General features: G+C 34.6%; 1 protein-coding gene across 1 annotated transcript in view; it reads left to right on the plus strand.

Moving 5' to 3' along the window:
* LOC138308079 (amiloride-sensitive sodium channel subunit alpha-like) overlaps positions 1-19,884 on the plus strand; it is a 51,356-nt gene that overhangs the window by 12,913 nt on the left and 18,559 nt on the right. The window contains exons 2-5 of the mRNA XM_069249026.1: positions 2,601-2,955; positions 6,394-6,653; positions 7,299-7,379; positions 7,975-8,032. Of these exons, the coding sequence (XP_069105127.1) occupies positions 2,623-2,955; positions 6,394-6,653; positions 7,299-7,379; positions 7,975-8,032 (732 nt within the window). The 5' untranslated portion in view covers positions 2,601-2,622. The remainder of the gene's footprint in view (positions 1-2,600; positions 2,956-6,393; positions 6,654-7,298; positions 7,380-7,974; positions 8,033-19,884) is intronic.

Here is a 19,884-nt window from a genome sequence, read left to right on the forward strand (position 1 = left end):
CGTTCTATGTATTTCTCTGATTTGTTCCGTGTGTTACATTATGTAGCTGAACACTCGTTCTATGTATTTCTCTGATTTGTTCCGTGTGTTACATTATGTAGCTGAACACTCGTTCTATGTATTTCTCTGATTTGTTCCGTGTGTTACATTATGTAGCTGAACACTCGTTCTATGCATTTCTCTGATTTGTTCCGTGTGTTACATTATGTAGCTGAACACTCGTTCTATGCATTTCTCTGATTTGTTCCGTGTGTTACGTTATGTAGCTGAACACTCGTTCTATGTATTTCTCCGATTTGTTCCGTGTGTTACATTATGTAGCTGAACACTCGTTCTATATATTTCTCTGATTTGTTCCGTGTGTTACATTATGTAGCTGACCATTCGTTCTATGTATTTCTCCGATTTGTTCCGTGTGTTACATTATGTAGCCGCACACTCGTTCTCTGTATTTCTCCGATTTGTTCCTGATAAACCCATTATGGTGACGGCTAAAAAACGACATTTGAGCGAAAAAATAAGTTCGATTAAACACATGTTTACATAATCTGGACGTTACTTTAGTTCTTTTTTTCATTTATCATTTTGATGTTCTTCAAAAAATGTTCACCGCAACAAAATTTTGTGCTCTGCTTTCTTTTTTGACGCCATTTTTTTTTGTTAAATGTCTTTTTGCCAAAAGAGTATTCATCGAAAAGAATATTTCCCCATTTAAGCCTACGATCTATTCGTGTTCGCTTGCCATCAAATCATTGTACGTTGGCTTTTATGATTTTTTTTTGGTAATGCTTCGAAACCTTGTCGATGTTGTAATGAAGACGACCGGACGAAGCAAACTTTCATATAAATTTATAATAAACTCTCAAGTGTAAAATGAATCATCAATCCTATCTGTTCGTAATTGTATTGAAATAGAAAATTGCATTTTATAAAATATTGCTTTAATATTTTTGATCGTGAAAAAGCATCTGCTTTCAATCAAAGTAGTTTGTAAGTAGTTTATATTTGGATGAGATTATATATAGAGAATACATGGTCAGTGTTTTAACAAATAAGCTATATTTTGGCTAGGATGAAGAAATACAATCTTAATGAGCCTCAGGCGAACCACTTAAGTCTTTTGTCCAGAGTCAAAGTACAGCCTATATTTTAAGATACTAAACCTGTATTAATTTTATCATTACAAAAAATGCATATGATTTTAATATTTAGCAGTGTTACATTCAATAACATATTCGTACTACAATGTTCAACAAATACGTCCGACTATCAAACAACAGATCAACCAATAGTAGGTCGATGAAATCGGCGCACGTGCTAAAATACTGCTACTTCTCGTCAGTGCGGAATAAAGCCAAAATATATGTGGTAGGTGTATTCCAACACACCAATATATGTGGTAGGTGTATTCCGACACACCAATATATGTGGTAGGTGTATTCCGACACACCAATATATGTGGTAGGTGTATTCCGACACACCAATATATGTGGTAGGCGTATTCCGATACACCAATATATGTGGTAGGTGTATTCCGACACCCCAATATATGTTGTAGGTGTATTCCGACACACCAATTTATGTGATAGGTTTATTCCGACACATCAATATATGTGGTAGGTGTGTTCCGACACACCAATATTGGTGGTAGGTGTATTCCGACACACCAATATATATGGTAGGTGTATTCCGACACACCAATATATGTGGTAGGCGTATTCCGACACACCAATATATGTGATAGGTGTATTCCGATACACCAATATATGTGTAGGTGTATTCCGACACACCAATATATGTGGTAGGTGTATTCCGACACACCAATTTATGTGATAGGTTTATTACGACACACCAATATATGTGATAGGTTTATTCCGACACACCAATACATGTGGTAGGCGTATTCCGACACACCAATATATGTGGTAGGTGTATTCCGACACACTAATATATGTAGTAGGCGTATTCCGACACACCAATATATGTGTTAGGCTATTTCGACACACCAATATATGTGGTAGGTGTATTCCGACACACCAATATATGTGGTAGGTGTATTTCGACAATACAAATGCTGGTTGCAAGATAGCTTAAGGTTGTCCAAGTGTAATAGCATTATATATGTATGAACTATATACTATATATAATAGGTATGTCATTATACATCTTTTATCTGACCGAGAAGCATTAGAATGTACAGACTCACATGTCCATAATTTGAATATAATCCCCAAAACCTTTGAGTTTACCATACAAATATAATGACAAGTTTTAACAGAATATGTGTAATTTGTAACTTGAGATTTTTTTACTATTTAATCGCATTACCATGACACAAGGGCATGTATTTGTACAAAGTTTAAGATACATGTAATACATTAAGGAATGATAGTTAATATCTTCTTGGGGGTCTTTCTAATAATATTTCTTTAATATTTTTTTTTTAATAATGATAAAAGTAAGGCGTTTCATTTGTTGCATTTATGTTTGTAGTTTCATGACACCTGGAAAAACCAATGATGCTCTGACCAACATTATTTATATTATAACAATGAAAACATGTCTTTTGATTTTGTTATTTTCAATTTCTTGTAATCTAGAGCTTTTCCACAATAAACCGACATGGCAGACAATAAAAAGGAATCGCTCAAAGATATCCTGAGAGATCTTGGAGAAAATACATCGGTTCATGGCATACCGAAGATCCTGACGTCCAAACATAGATTCCTAAAGTTATTCTGGCTGCTGGTGTTCCTGGGGACGTCTGTATACCTGTGTCTCCAGATGTACGCTCTATTTGAGGATTACTACTCGTATCCTGTAGAAACCACCGTGTCTCTCAAGTTTAGCGCCATCAAATATCCAGCCGTGACGTTTTGTAACATAAATCCACTGAAAAAGTCGAACTTGAAACTTACCCCTCAGTCATTACAGGATACTCTTAAACCAAAGTCGGTAAGTCTAAACTGTAACATATCTCTCAAACATTACAGGATACTCCTAAACCAAAGTCTGTAAGTCTAAACTGGAACATATCTCTCAAATATTACAGAATACCCTAAAACCAAAGTCTGTAAGTCTAAACTGGAACATATCTGTCAAACAATACAGGATACTCTTAAACCAAAGTCGGTAAGTCTAAACTGGAACATATCTCTGAAACAATACAGGATACTCTTAAACCAAAGTCGGTAAGTCTAAACTGGAACATATCTCTCAAATATTACAGGATACTCTTAAACCAAAGTCTGTAAGTCTAAACTGGAACATATCTGTCAAACAATACAGGATACTCTTAACCCAAAGTCGGTAAGTCTAAACTGGAACATATCTCTGAAACAATACAGGATACTCTTAAACCAAAGTCGGTAAGTCTAAACTTAAACATATCTTTCAAACATAACATCATACTCTTAAACCAAAGTCTGTAAGTCTAAACTGGAACATATCTCACAAACATTACAGGATACTATTAAACCAATGTCTGTAAGTCTAAACTGGAACGTATCTATCAAACAATCCAGGACACTCTTAAACCAAAGTCGGTAAGTCTAAACTGGAACATATCTGTCAAACAATACAGGATACTCTTAAACCAAAGTCTGTATGTCTAAACTGGAACATATCTGTCAAACATTACAAGATACTCTTAAAGTGAACAGTCGGGCAAGGGTGGCTAAATTCGGTAAAAATGGTGTGAATGTATCCAGTATAATTTCTTATGAAATGGAAAAATAAAATTTCTCGTCAAAATCTGTCTGCGTACGAAGAAATTAATTTAAAGTATGGGAATTCTAAACCGTCCTCCCGACTCACTATGTCCGTGGTTACATTTCCACACAGCCTCGCTTTCAATGCTTTCAACTTTTCTTTACTTTAATGGTCAGAACTGGGAAACTAAGCAGAACTTGACCGTCGTATTAATATGTGAGAACTTTTGGAAGGCCAATGAACGCATTTAGACTGGTTTTCTTTGCCCAACTATTCACTTTAAACCAAAGTCGGTAAGTCTAAACTGAAACATATCTTTCAAACATAACATCATACTCTTAAACCAAAGTCTGTAAGTAAAAACTGAAACATATCTCTCAAACAATACTGGTTACTCTTAAACCAAAGTCGGTAATTCTAAACTGGAACGTATCTCTCAAACATTATACTCTTAAACCAAAGTCGGTACATCTAAACTGGAACGTATCTCTCAAACATTACAGGATACTCTAAAACCACAGTCGGTAAGTCTAAACTGGAGCATATCTCTCAAACATTACAGGGTACTCTTAAACCAAAGTCGGTAAGTCTAAACTGGAACATATCTCACAAACATTACAGGATACATGTACTCTTAAACCAAAGTCGGTATGTCTAAACTGGATCATATCTGTCAAACAATACAGGATATTCTAAACCAAAGTCGGTAAGTCTAAACTGGAACATATCTCACAAACATTACAGGATACTCTTAAACCAAAGTCTGTAAGTCTAAACTTGAACATATCTCTCAAACATTACAGGATACTCTTAAACCAAAGTCGGTACATCTAAACTGGAACATATCTCTGAGACATTATACTCTTCAACCAAAGTCGGTACATCTAAACTGGAATGTATCTATCAAACATAACAGGATACTCTAAAACCAAAGTCTGTAAGTCTTAACTGGAACATACCTGTCAAACAATACAGGATACTCTGGAACCAAAGTAGGTAAGTCTAAACTGGAACATATCTCACAAACATTACAGGATACTTCTAAACCAAAGTCGGTAAGTCTAAACTGGAACATATCTCTGAAACAATACCGGATACTCTGAAACCAAATTAGGTACGTCTAAACTGAAACATATCTCACAAACATTACATGATACTCTGAAACCAAAGTCGGTAAGTCTAAACTGGAACATATCTCACAAACATTACAGGATACATGTACTCTTAAACCAAAGTCGGTATGTCTAAACTGGATCATATCTGTCAAACAATACAGGATATTCTAAACCAAAGTCGGTAAGTCTAAACTGGAACATATCTCACAAACATTACAGGATACTCTTAAACCAAAGTCTGTAAGTCTAAACTGGAACATATCTCACAAACATTACATGATACTCCTAAACCAAAGATGGTACATCTAAACTGGAACATATCTCTCAAACAATACAGGAAACTCTTAAACCAAAGTAGGTAAGTCTAAACTGGAACATATCTCACAAACATTACAGGATACTCTTAAACATCTAAACTGGAACGTATCTCTCAAACAATACAGGAAACTCTGAAACCAAAGTCGGTAAGTCTAAACTGGAACATATCTCACAAACAATACAGGATATTCTTAAATCAAAGTCGGTAAGTCTAAACAGGAACATATCTCACAAACATTACATGATACTCTTAAACCAAAGAAAGTAAGTCTAAACTGGAACATATCTCACAAACATTACAGGATACTCTTAAACCAAAGTCGGTAAGTCTAAACTGGAACATATCTCTCAAACAATACAGGATACTCTTAAACCAAAGTCTGTAAGTCTAAACTGGAACATATCTCTCAAACAATAAGGAATCTTAAACCAAAGTAAGTAAGTCTAAACTGGAACATATCTCTCAAACAATACAGGATACTCTTAAACCAAAGTCGGTAAGTCTAAACTGGAACATATCTCTCAAACAATACAGGATACTCTTAAACCAAAGTCGTTACGTTGATAGTATATGTACTACCTCATAGGAATTCCAGGACCATTGTTTGGATTGTAGGTTTGTCTTCAGTGTTAAACGGATGGCTAATGATTTGATACTTCAGGTGTAATCACCACATAACAATGCGTTACTAAATTAATACCCCTTGTTTCTTGATGAATGTCTATTATACTTCATCGAGTGAATTGGAAACTTCGATATTTTTCACGAGTACGAAGTGTTGAAAAATATCAAAGTTTCCATCTTACTCGATGAAATATAACTGCTATTCATGGAGAAACAAGGAATATTCTATTTATTACATTTGTTTTATCGCTTCCATTTACAGAAGACCATCACTTCTAGTTCCGCCAATGGTTATTCCGCCATTGTATGTTGCAGTTATTTTGCCCTTGTGATTATTACGTCGTATTTTTGTGAGCATAACGTCATATTTCTATACAAAAATATGACGTCATTATTTGTGCACAAACTAATGGCGTAGCAATCAAAATGATATTTTCACTGCCAATATTGCATTCCTATTCTACAAAAGCGAGTGATAATATTAAAAGTGATATTTTCAATCCAATGAAACCATAAAATCTTATATTTCACTGCGAAAATGTAATAAACATCGATAACTCACAGAACAAAGTAAAAATTGATAGTTGTTATCTCCACCTAAGTGTGTGTTGTTTATTTATTTAGCGCGATAGTACATCTTCGTCTAGCAGTGGAAGCAGTGGTAACAGTGGCGGGAATATGACCGGAAGTGACTACGATTACTATGGTTACGAATATCACTACGACTATGACAATCAGGAATACCAGAATGAATTGAACGATTATTTCTCCAACCCGAGTCCGTTACAACAGGCATACCTCGCCACGCAGAACCCAAACGCTCCAAAGGATAAATGGACGGAACGCATCGATAATTTCAAGGCAGAATACAGGAAAGTAACACCGTAAGTTAATGTGTCAGACAATGTCGAGGCAGAATACAGGAAGGTGGAGGAAAGTAACACCGTATTGATGTGGTATCCGCACCAGTGTGTTTTGTTTTTCTTTCTGAAGGTTCAAGTATAATGATCATCTAGCAATATATTATATACTAATAAATGATTAATCTGGAGCAGATAGCAAATAAAACTTGATGAATGTGTTAGTATTTGTGTATTATAAGAATCGTTTACATCTTTTATAGACAAATAACGGTCAAAATGACCCCAGCACCCAGGCTTTTATAAAGCCAAATCTGGTCAAACAAAAAATTGGAGGACCTACTATAGGCGTTAGTGATGATAATGATATGTTTATTTTGTACCAAGTATGTTGTATGTTTGATATGCATTTTTATTCTGTGTCATATAATTTCCCACGTAGCTGAATAAAGTACGTGTTAGCTGCCTACTGAGTTAATTATGATATATACTAACTATTTATCGCGATTAATGTCCATCAGAATAGCAATTCATAGTTATACAAAACATGACTTTACGGCCTCAAACAAATGAAGTCACAAACAATACCTACCCACAATGTCAGATAACTCTGTAATACGCCAACATGGAATATATATACGTGTTCCCATCACTTTGTACCTTTCACAGTTACGACAAACAAGAATACGGTCACCAGCTCAATGATATGGTGGTATCCTGCTCCTTCAACAAACGACGATGTAACATGAGGTAATCCTGTTAATATTGATTATCAAAATATACCTATAAATGTAGAAATTCTGCGTAACTTTGTCTACATGTAAGCATTGATGTCACTATTTTTTAACTTCATCGGAGTATGAAAGAAATGTTGTTTGCAAACAGTGTGAATCGCGTAGTTGATTCTCACAAAAGTTTCCAATTTTTTTTTCATAGTATATGAAGAAAAATTATATTTATCTGCCAATCAAAAAGTTGGATTTAGTATGACAACAAATGAAAATTAGTTATTTATATATGTCAGGAAATTTCTAACATGATATTGTTCTCTGGTATCACCAACCTTTAGTATGTACATATCAAGAAGCAGAGAGAGAATTTGAGGATGAATTAATCTTTTTTTTTCGGTAAGAATTCATGGCATTATAAATATCTTCGTTTACTGATATTCAGAATTTGCAAAAATTATTTGAGGTTGATTTTTCTTTTTTTTCAGTACAAATTATCTACTTTAAACTTAAAAAATACATACATTCCCCGTGTTGTTGTGTGTTACAGTTATTTCCACCACAGTGTGACCTCTGACTTTGGTAACTGTTACATCCCGTGTTGTTGTGTGTTACAGTTATTTCCACCACAGTGTGACCTCTGACTTTGGTAACTGTTACACCCCGTGTTGTTGTGTGTTACAGTTATTTCCACCACAGTGTGACCTCTGACTTTGGTAACTGTTACACCCCGTGTTGTGTGTTACAGTTATTTCCACCACAGTGTGACCTCTGACTTTGGTAACTGTTACATCCCCGTGTTGTTGTGTGTTACAGTTATTTCCACCACAGTGTGACCTCTGACTTTGGTAACTGTTACATCCCCGTGTTGTTGTGTGTTACAGTTATTTCCACCACAGTGTGACCTCTGACTTTGGTAACTGTTACATCCCCGTGTTGTTGTGTGTTACAGTTATTTCCACCACAGTGTGACCTCTGACTTTGGTAACTGTTACACCCCCGTGTTGTTGTGTGTTACAGTTATTTCCACCACAGTGTGACCTCTGACTTTGGTAACTGTTACACCCCCGTGTTGTTGTGTGTTACAGTTATTTCCACCACAGTGTGACCTCTGACTTTGGTAACTGTTACATCCCCGTGTTGTTGTGTGTTACAGTTATTTCCACCACAGTGTGACCTCTGACTTTGGTAACTGTTACACCCCCGTGTTGTTGTGTGTTACAGTTATTTCCACCACAGTGTGACCTCTGACTTTGGTAACTGTTACATCCCCGTGTTGTTGTGTGTTACAGTTATTTCCACCACAGTGTGACCTCTGACTTTGGTAACTGTTACATCCCCGTGTTGTTGTGTGTTACAGTTATTTCCACCACAGTGTGACCTCTGACTTTGGTAACTGTTACATCCCCGTGTTGTTGTGTGTTACAGTTATTTCCACCACAGTGTGACCTCTGACTTTGGTAACTGTTACATCCCCGTGTTGTTGTGTGTTACAGTTATTTCCACCACAGTGTGACCTCTGACTTTGGTAACTGTTACATCCCCGTGTTGTTGTGTGTTACAGTTATTTCCACCACAGTGTGACCTCTGACTTTGGTAACTGTTACACCCCGTGTTGTTGTGTGTTACAGTTATTTCCACCACAGTGTGACCTCTGACTTTGGTAACTGTTACATCCCCGTGTTGTTGTGTGTTACAGTTATTTCCACCACAGTGTGACCTCTGACTTTGGTAACTGTTACACCCCCGTGTTGTTGTGTGTTACAGTTATTTCCACCACAGTGTGACCTCTGACTTTGGTAACTGTTACATCCCCGTTTTTGTGTGTTACAGTTATTTCCACCACAGTGTGACCTCTGACTTTGGTAACTGTTACATACCCGTGTTGTTGTGTGTTACAGTTATTTCCACCACAGTGTGACCTCTGACTTTGGTAACTGTTACATCCCCGTGTTGTTGTGTGTTACAGTTATTTCCACCACAGTGTGACCTCTGACTTTGGTAACTGTTACATCCCCGTGTTGTTGTGTGTTACAGTTATTTCCACCACAGTGTGACCTCTGACTTTGGTAACTGTTACATCCCCGTGTTGTTGTGTGTTACAGTTATTTCCACCACAGTGTGACCTCTGACTTTGGTAACTGTTACATCCCCGTGTTGTTGTGTGTTACAGTTATTTCCACCACAGTGTGACCTCTGACTTTGGTAACTGTTACACCCCCGTGTTGTTGTGTGTTACAGTTATTTCCACCACAGTGTGACCTCTGACTTTGGTAACTGTTACATCCCCGTGTTGTTGTGTGTTACAGTTATTTCCACCACAGTGTGACCTCTGACTTTGGTAACTGTTACATCCCCGTGTTGTTGTGTGTTACAGTTATTTCCACCACAGTGTGACCTCTGACTTTGGTAACTGTTACACCCCGTGTTGTTGTGTGTTACAGTTATTTCCACCACAGTGTGACCTCTGACTTTGGTAACTGTTACACCCCGTGTTGTTGTGTGTTACAGTTATTTCCACCACAGTGTGACCTCTGACTTTGGTAACTGTTACATCCCCGTGTTGTTGTGTGTTACAGTTATTTCCACCACAGTGTGACCTCTGACTTTGGTAACTGTTACATCCCCGTGTTGTTGTGTGTTACAGTTATTTCCACCACAGTGTGACCTCTGACTTTGGTAACTGTTACATCCCCGTGTTGTTGTGTGTTACAGTTATTTCCACCACAGTGTGACCTCTGACTTTGGTAACTGTTACACCCCGTGTTGTGTGTGTTACAGTTATTTCCACCACAGTGTGACCTCTGACTTTGGTAACTGTTACATCCCCGTGTTGTTGTGTGTTACAGTTATTTCCACCACAGTGTGACCTCTGACTTTGGTAACTGTTACACCCCCGTGTTGTTGTGTGTTACAGTTATTTCCACCACAGTGTGACCTCTGACTTTGGTAACTGTTACATCCCCGTGTTGTTGTGTGTTACAGTTATTTCCACCACAGTGTGACCTCTGACTTTGGTAACTGTTACATCCCCGTGTTGTTGTGTGTTACAGTTATTTCCACCACAGTGTGACCTCTGACTTTGGTAACTGTTACATCCCCGTGTTGTTGTGTGTTACAGTTATTTCCACCACAGTGTGACCTCTGACTTTGGTAACTGTTACATCTCCGTGTTGTTGTGTGTTACAGTTATTTCCACCACAGTGTGACCTCTGACTTTGGTAACTGTTACATCCCCGTGTTGTTGTGTGTTACAGTTATTTCCACCACAGTGTGACCTCTGACTTTGGTAACTGTTACACCCCGTGTTGTTGTGTGTTACAGTTATTTCCACCACAGTGTGACCTCTGACTTTGGTAACTGTTACATCCCCGTTGTTGTGTGTTACAGTTATTTCCACACAGTGTGACCTCTGACTTTGGTAACTGTTACACCCGTGTTGTTGTGTGTTACAGTTATTTCCACCACAGTGTGACCTCTGACTTTGGTAACTGTTACACCCCGTGTTGTTGTGTGTTACAGTTATTTCCACCACAGTGTGACCTCTGACTTTGGTAACTGTTACATCCCCGTGTTGTTGTGTGTTACAGTTATTTCCACCACAGTGTGACCTCTGACTTTGGTAACTGTTACATCCCCGTGTTGTTGTGTGTTACAGTTATTTCCACCACAGTGTGACCTCTGACTTTGGTAACTGTTACACCCCCGTGTTGTTGTGTGTTACAGTTATTTCCACCACAGTGTGACCTCTGACTTTGGTAACTGTTACATCCCCGTGTTGTTGTGTGTTACAGTTATTTCCACCACAGTGTGACCTCTGACTTTGGTAACTGTTACACCCCCGTGTTGTTGTGTGTTACAGTTATTTCCACCACAGTGTGACCTCTGACTTTGGTAACTGTTACATCCCCGTGTTGTTGTGTGTTACAGTTATTTCCACCACAGTGTGACCTCTGACTTTGGTAACTGTTACACCCCCGTGTTGTTGTGTGTTACAGTTATTTCCACCACAGTGTGACCTCTGACTTTGGTAACTGTTACATCCCCGTGTTGTTGTGTGTTACAGTTATTTCCACCACAGTGTGACCTCTGACTTTGGTAACTGTTACATCCCCGTGTTGTTGTGTGTTACAGTTATTTCCACCACAGTGTGACCTCTGACTTTGGTAACTGTTACATCCCCGTGTTGTTGTGTGTTACAGTTATTTCCACCACAGTGTGACCTCTGACTTTGGTAACTGTTACATCCCCGTGTTGTGTGTGTTACAGTTATTTCCACCACAGTGTGACCTCTGACTTTGGTAACTGTTACACCCCCGTGTGTTGTGTGTTACAGTTATTTCCACCACAGTGTGACCTCTGACTTTGGTAACTGTTACACCCCCGTGTTGTTGTGTGTTACAGTTATTTCCACCACAGTGTGACCTCTGACTTTGGTAACTGTTACATCCCCGTGTTGTTGTGTGTTACAGTTATTTCCACCACAGTGTGACCTCTGACTTTGGTAACTGTTACATCCCCTGTGTTGTGTGTTACAGTTATTTCCACCACAGTGTGACCTCTGACTTTGGTAACTGTTACATCCCCGTGTTGTTGTGTGTTACAGTTATTTCCACCACAGTGTGACCTCTGACTTTGGTAACTGTTACACCCCCGTGTTGTGTGTTACAGTTATTTCCACCACAGTGTGACCTCTGACTTTGGTAACTGTTACATCCCCGTGTTGTTGTGTGTTACAGTTATTTCCACCACAGTGTGACCTCTGACTTTGGTAACTGTTACATCCCCGTGTTGTTGTGTGTTACAGTTATTTCCACCACAGTGTGACCTCTGACTTTGGTAACTGTTACATCCCCGTGTTGTTGTGTGTTACAGTTATTTCCACCACAGTGTGACCTCTGACTTTGGTAACTGTTACATCCCCGTTGTGTTGTGTGTTACAGTTATTTCCACCACAGTGTGACCTCTGACTTTGGTAACTGTTACATCCCCGTGTTGTTGTGTGTTACAGTTATTTCCACCACAGTGTGACCTCTGACTTTGGTAACTGTTACATCCCCGTGTTGTTGTGTGTTACAGTTATTTCCACCACAGTGTGACCTCTGACTTTGGTAACTGTTACATCCCCGTGTTGTGTGTTACAGTTATTTCCACCACAGTGTGACCTCTGACTTTGGTAACTGTTACATCCCCGTGTTGTTGTGTGTTACAGTTATTTCCACCACAGTGTGACCTCTGACTTTGGTAACTGTTACATCCCCGTGTTGTTGTGTGTTACAGTTATTTCCACCACAGTGTGACCTCTGACTTTGGTAACTGTTACATCCCCGTGTTGTTGTGTGTTACAGTTATTTCCACCACAGTGTGACCTCTGACTTTGGTAACTGTTACATCCCCGTGTTGTTGTGTGTTACAGTTATTTCCACCACAGTGTGACCTCTGACTTTGGTAACTGTTACATCCCCCGTGTTGTTTGTGTGTTACAGTTATTTCCACCACAGTGTGACCTCTGACTTTGGTAACTGTTACATCCCCGTGTTGTTGTGTGTTACAGTTATTTCCACCACAGTGTGACCTCTGACTTTGGTAACTGTTACATCCCCGTGTTGTGTGTTACAGTTATTTCCACCACAGTGTGACCTCTGACTTTGGTAACTGTTACATCCCCGTGTTGTTGTGTGTTACAGTTATTTCCACCACAGTGTGACCTCTGACTTTGGTAACTGTTACATCCCCGTGTTGTTGTGTGTTACAGTTATTTCCACCACAGTGTGACCTCTGACTTTGGTAACTGTTACATCCCCGTGTTGTGTGTTACAGTTATTTCCACCACAGTGTGACCTCTGACTTTGGTAACTGTTACATCCCCGTGTTGTTGTGTGTTACAGTTATTTCCACCACAGTGTGACCTCTGACTTTGGTAACTGTTACATCCCCGTGTTGTTGTGTGTTACAGTTATTTCCACCACAGTGTGACCTCTGACTTTGGTAACTGTTACATCCCCGTGTTGTTGTGTGTTACAGTTATTTCCACCACAGTGTGACCTCTGACTTTGGTAACTGTTACATCCCCGTGTTGTTGTGTGTTACAGTTATTTCCACCACAGTGTGACCTCTGACTTTGGTAACTGTTACATCCCCGTGTTGTTGTGTGTTACAGTTATTTCCACCACAGTGTGACCTCTGACTTTGGTAACTGTTACATCCCCGTGTTGTTGTGTGTTACAGTTATTTCCACCACAGTGTGACCTCTGACTTTGGTAACTGTTACATCCCCGTGTTGTTGTGTGTTACAGTTATTTCCACCACAGTGTGACCTCTGACTTTGGTAACTGTTACATCCCCGTGTTGTTGTGTGTTACAGTTATTTCCACCACAGTGTGACCTCTGACTTTGGTAACTGTTACATCCCCGTGTTGTTGTGTGTTACAGTTATTTCCACCACAGTGTGACCTCTGACTTTGGTAACTGTTACATCCCCGTGTGTTGTGTGTTACAGTTATTTCCACCACAGTGTGACCTCTGACTTTGGTAACTGTTACATCCCCGTGTTGTGTGTTACAGTTATTTCCACCACCAGTGTGACCTCTGACTTTGGTAACTGTTACATCCCGTGTTGTTGTGTGTTACAGTTATTTCCACCACAGTGTGACCTCTGACTTTGGTAACTGTTACATCCCCGTGTTGTTGTGTGTTACAGTTATTTCCACCACAGTGTGACCTCTGACTTTTAACTGTTACAACTGTTGTGTGTGTTACATTTAATGTACACCTATTTAGCGACGGTTGCTGATACATTAATATAATATTACACCTATTTAGTGATGTTAGCCTGATACATTCATATAATAGTTACACACCTATTTAGTGAATGTTAATCTGATACATTAGATATAATATTTCACCTATTTTACGTGATGTTAGCTTATGCATTATTTATAATATTACACGTATTTAGTGATGTTATCTTGATACATTAAGTATAAAATATTAACACCTATTATAGTGGATGTTATCGTTATACATTTAGTATAATCTTATCACCTATTTAGTGATGTTATCTTTAAACATTAATATAATATTAACAACCTATTTAGTGATGTTTAGCTGATGCATTAGTATAATATTACAACCTATTTAGTGATGTTAGCTGATACATTAATATAATATTACACCTATTTAGTGATGTTAGCTGATACATTAAGTAATAATATTACACCTATTTAGTGATGTTAGCCTGATACATTAATATAAATATTAACACTTATTTAGTGATGTTATCCTGATCACATAAGTATAATATTACACCTATTAAGTGATGTTAGCTGATACATTATTAAATAATTACAGTATAGAACGTATATGATACATTACAACCTATTTAGTGAGTGTTTATCTGATGCATTAGTATAAATATTACACCTATTTAGTGATGTTAGCTGATACATTAATATAATATTACACATTATTTAGTGATGTTATCTAGATACATTAATATAATATTACACCTATTTAGTGATGTTAGCTGATACATTAATATAATATTACACACCATTAGTAATAATATTAGCAACGATTTAGTGATGTTATCTGATGCAATAATATAATATTACAACCTATTTAGTGGATGTTAGCTGATCCATTAGTATAATATTACACCAACATTACCTATTTAGCTGATGCATTAGTATCATATACATATTTAGTGACGATGTTAGCTGATACATTAATTTAATATTACACCTATTTAGTGTGGATGTTAGATGATTTACATTAGTATAATATTACACCTATTTTAGTATGATGTAGCCTGATACATTAATATAATATATACACCTATTTAGTATAGAATATACATTAATATAATAATTACACCTATTTAAGTGATGTTAGCTGATACATTAATATAATATTACACCTATTTAGTGATGTTAGCTGATACATTAATATAATATTACACCTATTTAGTGGGCCTTGTTAGCTGATACATTAATATAATATGTACACCTATTTAAGTGATGTTATCTGATGCCATTATAATATATATATTACACCTATTTAGTGATGTTAATAGTGATGCATTAAGTATTAATATTACACCTATTTTAGTGATGTTAGATGATACATTAATATAATATTACACCTATTTAGTGATGTTAGCTGATACATTAATATAATATTACACCTATTTAGTGATGTTAGCTGATACATTAATATAATCATTACACCTATTTAGTGATGTTAGCTGATACATAAAGTATAATATTACACCTATTTATGAATGTTAGCTGATACATTACGTTAGTCTATAATATTACACCTATTTAGTGATGTTATGCTGATACATTAATATAATATTACACAGTATTTAAGTGATGTTATTCTGATACATTAATATAATATTACACCTATTTAGTGATGGTTAGCTGATACATTAATATAATATTACTCCTATTTAGTGATGTTAGTGGGATGATGACATTAGTATATAATATTACACCTATTTAGTGATGTTAGCTGATGCTCATTAATATAATATTACACCTATTTAGTGATGTTAGCTGATACATATAGTATAAATATTACACCTATTTAGTGTTATGTGATGTTAGCTGATACAATTATATAATATTACACCTATTTAGTGATGTTAGCTGATACATTAAGTATAATATTACACCTATTTAGTGATGTTAGCTGATACATTAATATAATATTACACCTATTTAGTGATGTTAGCTGATACATTAATATAATATTACACCTATTTAGTGATGTTAGCTGATACATTAATATAATATTACACCTATTTAGTGATGTTAGCTGATACATTAATATAATATTACACCTATTTAGTAAGAGCTGATACTTTTATAATATGACACCACATTAATGCATTAATATAATTACACCTATTTAGTGATGTTAGCTGATAAATTAATTTATATAATATTACACCTATATTTAGTGATGTTATCGGATGCATTAGTATGATACAAGACCTATTATAGTGTTAGCTTATAATTAATATATATTACACTATTTAGTGATGTTATCTGATACATTAATATAATTAGTGATGTTACACATTATTATAATATTACACTATTTAGTGATGTTAGCTGATACATTAATATAATATTACACCTATTTAGTGATGTTATCTGATACTGATACATTAGTTGATATAGATGATATTATATTACCCTATTTAGTGATGTTAGATGATGCATTAATATAATAATTACACCATTTTTTAGTGATGTTAGCTGATACATTAATATAATATTACACCTATTTAGTGATGTTAGCTGATACATTAATATAATATTACACCTATTTAGTGATGTTAGCTGATGCATTAATATAATATTACACCTATTTAGTGATGTTAGCTGATACATTAATATAATATTACACCTATTTTATGATGATGTTATCTGATATTCATTAATATAGTAATATTACACCTATTTAGTGATGTTAAGCTGATACATTAATATATAATATTACACCTATTTAGCTTGATGTTATTACACCTGATACATTAGTATAATATTACACCACTATTTAGTGATGCATTAATAAATATTAGCTGATGGACAATAATATAATTATACACCACTTATATTTAGTGATGTTATACACCTGATAGAACATTAATATAATATTACACCCTATTTAGTGATGTTAGCTGATACATTAATATAATATTACACCTATTTAGTGATGTTCTGATGATACATTAATATAATACCATTATATTATATTATAAGTGAGTTAGTGATGCATTAGTATAATGATACACCTATATTAGTGATGTTAGCATTAAATAATATATATTTATGATGATAGCTGATACCTATTTAGTGATGTTAGATGATACATTAATATAATATTACACATATTTAGTGATGTTAGATGATACATTAATATAATATTACACCTATTTAGTGAGTTAGCTGATTACATTAATATAATATTACACCTATTTAGTGATGTTAATACATTGATACATTAATATATGTTAATATTACACCTATTTAGTGATGTTAGCTGATACATGATATAATATTACACTACCTAATGAGTATTTAGTGATTGTTATGTTAGCTGATACATTAATATAAATTACAACCTATTTAGTGATGTTATCTGATGCATTAATATAATATTACACCTATTTAGTGATGTTCCCTGGATACATTAATATAATATTACACCTATTTAGTGATGTTAGCTGATGCATATAAATACCTAATATTACATTACATTAGTATAATATGTACCACCTTAGTGATGTTAGATGATGCATTAGTATAATATTACACCTATTTAGTGATGTTAGCTGATACAATTAATATAATATTACACCTACTTTAGTGATGTTAGATGATACATTAATATAATATTACACCTATTTTATGAATGTTAGATGATGCATAACTTATAATATTACACCTATTTAGTGATGTTAGCTGATACATTAAATATAATATTACACCTATTTAGTTGATGTTAGCTGATACATTATATATATAATATTACACCTAATTAGTGATGTTAGCTGATACATTAATATAATATTACACCTATTAGTGATGTTATCTGATACATTAATATAATATATACTTATTTAGTGATGTTAGATGATACATTAATATAATATTACACCTATTTCTAGTGATGTTTAGCTGATACATTAATATTAATATTACACCTTATTTAGTGATGTTAGCTGATACCATTAGTATAATATTACACCTATTTAGTGATGTTATATGATACATTTAATATAATATTAATACCTATTTAGTGATGTTAGCTGATACATTAGTATAATATTACACCTACTGATGTGGATTAGCTGATACATAATATTACACCTATTTATTGATGTTAGATGATGCATTAGTATTAATATATTACACTATTTAGTGATGTTATCTGGATACATTAATATAATATCTGACACACACTTTATTTGATAGTGATGTTATCTGATACATTAATATAATATTACACCTATTTAGTGATGTTATTAATATGATAAAACATTAGTATAATATTACACCTATTTAGTGATGTTAGCTTAAACCTTATAAAATAACTATTCACCTATTTAGTGATGTTAGCTGATACATATAATATATATTTATCACTATGTAGTGATGGTTATCTGATACATTCATACTAATATTACTCATAGTTTAGTGATGTTAGCTGATGCGATTAATATAATATTACACCTATTAAGTGATGTTTATATTCTGATGCATTTAGTTGATGTTAGCTGATACAATATTATATTTACACCTATTTAGTGATAGTTAGCTGATACATTAGTATAACATTACACCTATTTAGTGATTGTTTAGATGATACATTAATATAATATTACACCTATTTAGTGATGTTAGATGATGCATTAATATAATATTACACCTAATTTAGTGATGTTAGATGATACATTAATATTAATATTACACCTATTTAGTGATGTTTACTGATACATTAGTATAATATTACACCTATATTAGTGATCATGCCATTCAGAATAATATTACACCATGTTAAGTGATGAGCTGATACATTAGTATAAAATTTACACCTATTTAGTGATGTTAGATGATACATAATGAATGATAATATTACACGTATTTAGTTGATGTAAGCCTAATATACATTAAGTATAAATATTACACCTATTTAGTGATGTTAGCTGATACTTTAATATAATATTACACCTATTTAGTGATGTTGATGATGCAATAATATAATATTACGGTACTGATATTTAGTGTTGTTAGTGCTGATACATATAATATAATATTACACCTATTTAGTGATGTTATCTGATGCATTAGTATAATATTACACCTATTTAGTGATGTTAGCTGATACATTAATATAATATTACACCTATTTAGTGATGTTAGATGATGCATTAGTATAATATTACACCTATTTAGTGATGTTAGCTGATACATTAATATAATATTACACCTATTTAGTGATGTTAGCTGATGCATTAATATAATATTACACCTATTTAGTGATGTTAGCTGATACATTAATATAATATTACACCTATTTAGTGATGTTAGCTGATACATTAATATAATATTACACCTATTTAGTGATGTTAGATGGATATAATAATTACACCTATTTAGTGATTAGCTGATGCATTAGTATAATACTTACACCATTTAGTGATGTAAGATGATTACATTAATATAATAATCTACACCTATTTAGTGATGTTAGCTGATGCATTATATATAATACACCTATTTAGTGATGTTAGTGATGCATTATAATATTAACACCTAATTAGTGATGTAAGATGATAATATATAATATTACACTATTTAGTGATGTTAGCTGATAATTAATATTAAATATTACATCTATTTAGTGATGTTAGCTGATACATTAATATAATATTACACCTATTTAGTGAATGTTATAAATATAATATTTACTACCACTGATGATACATTAATAATCTAATATTACACCTA

Source organism: Argopecten irradians, chromosome 14 (genome assembly GCF_041381155.1).
Source record: "Argopecten irradians isolate NY chromosome 14, Ai_NY, whole genome shotgun sequence".
NCBI lineage: Eukaryota > Metazoa > Mollusca > Bivalvia > Pectinida > Pectinidae > Argopecten > Argopecten irradians.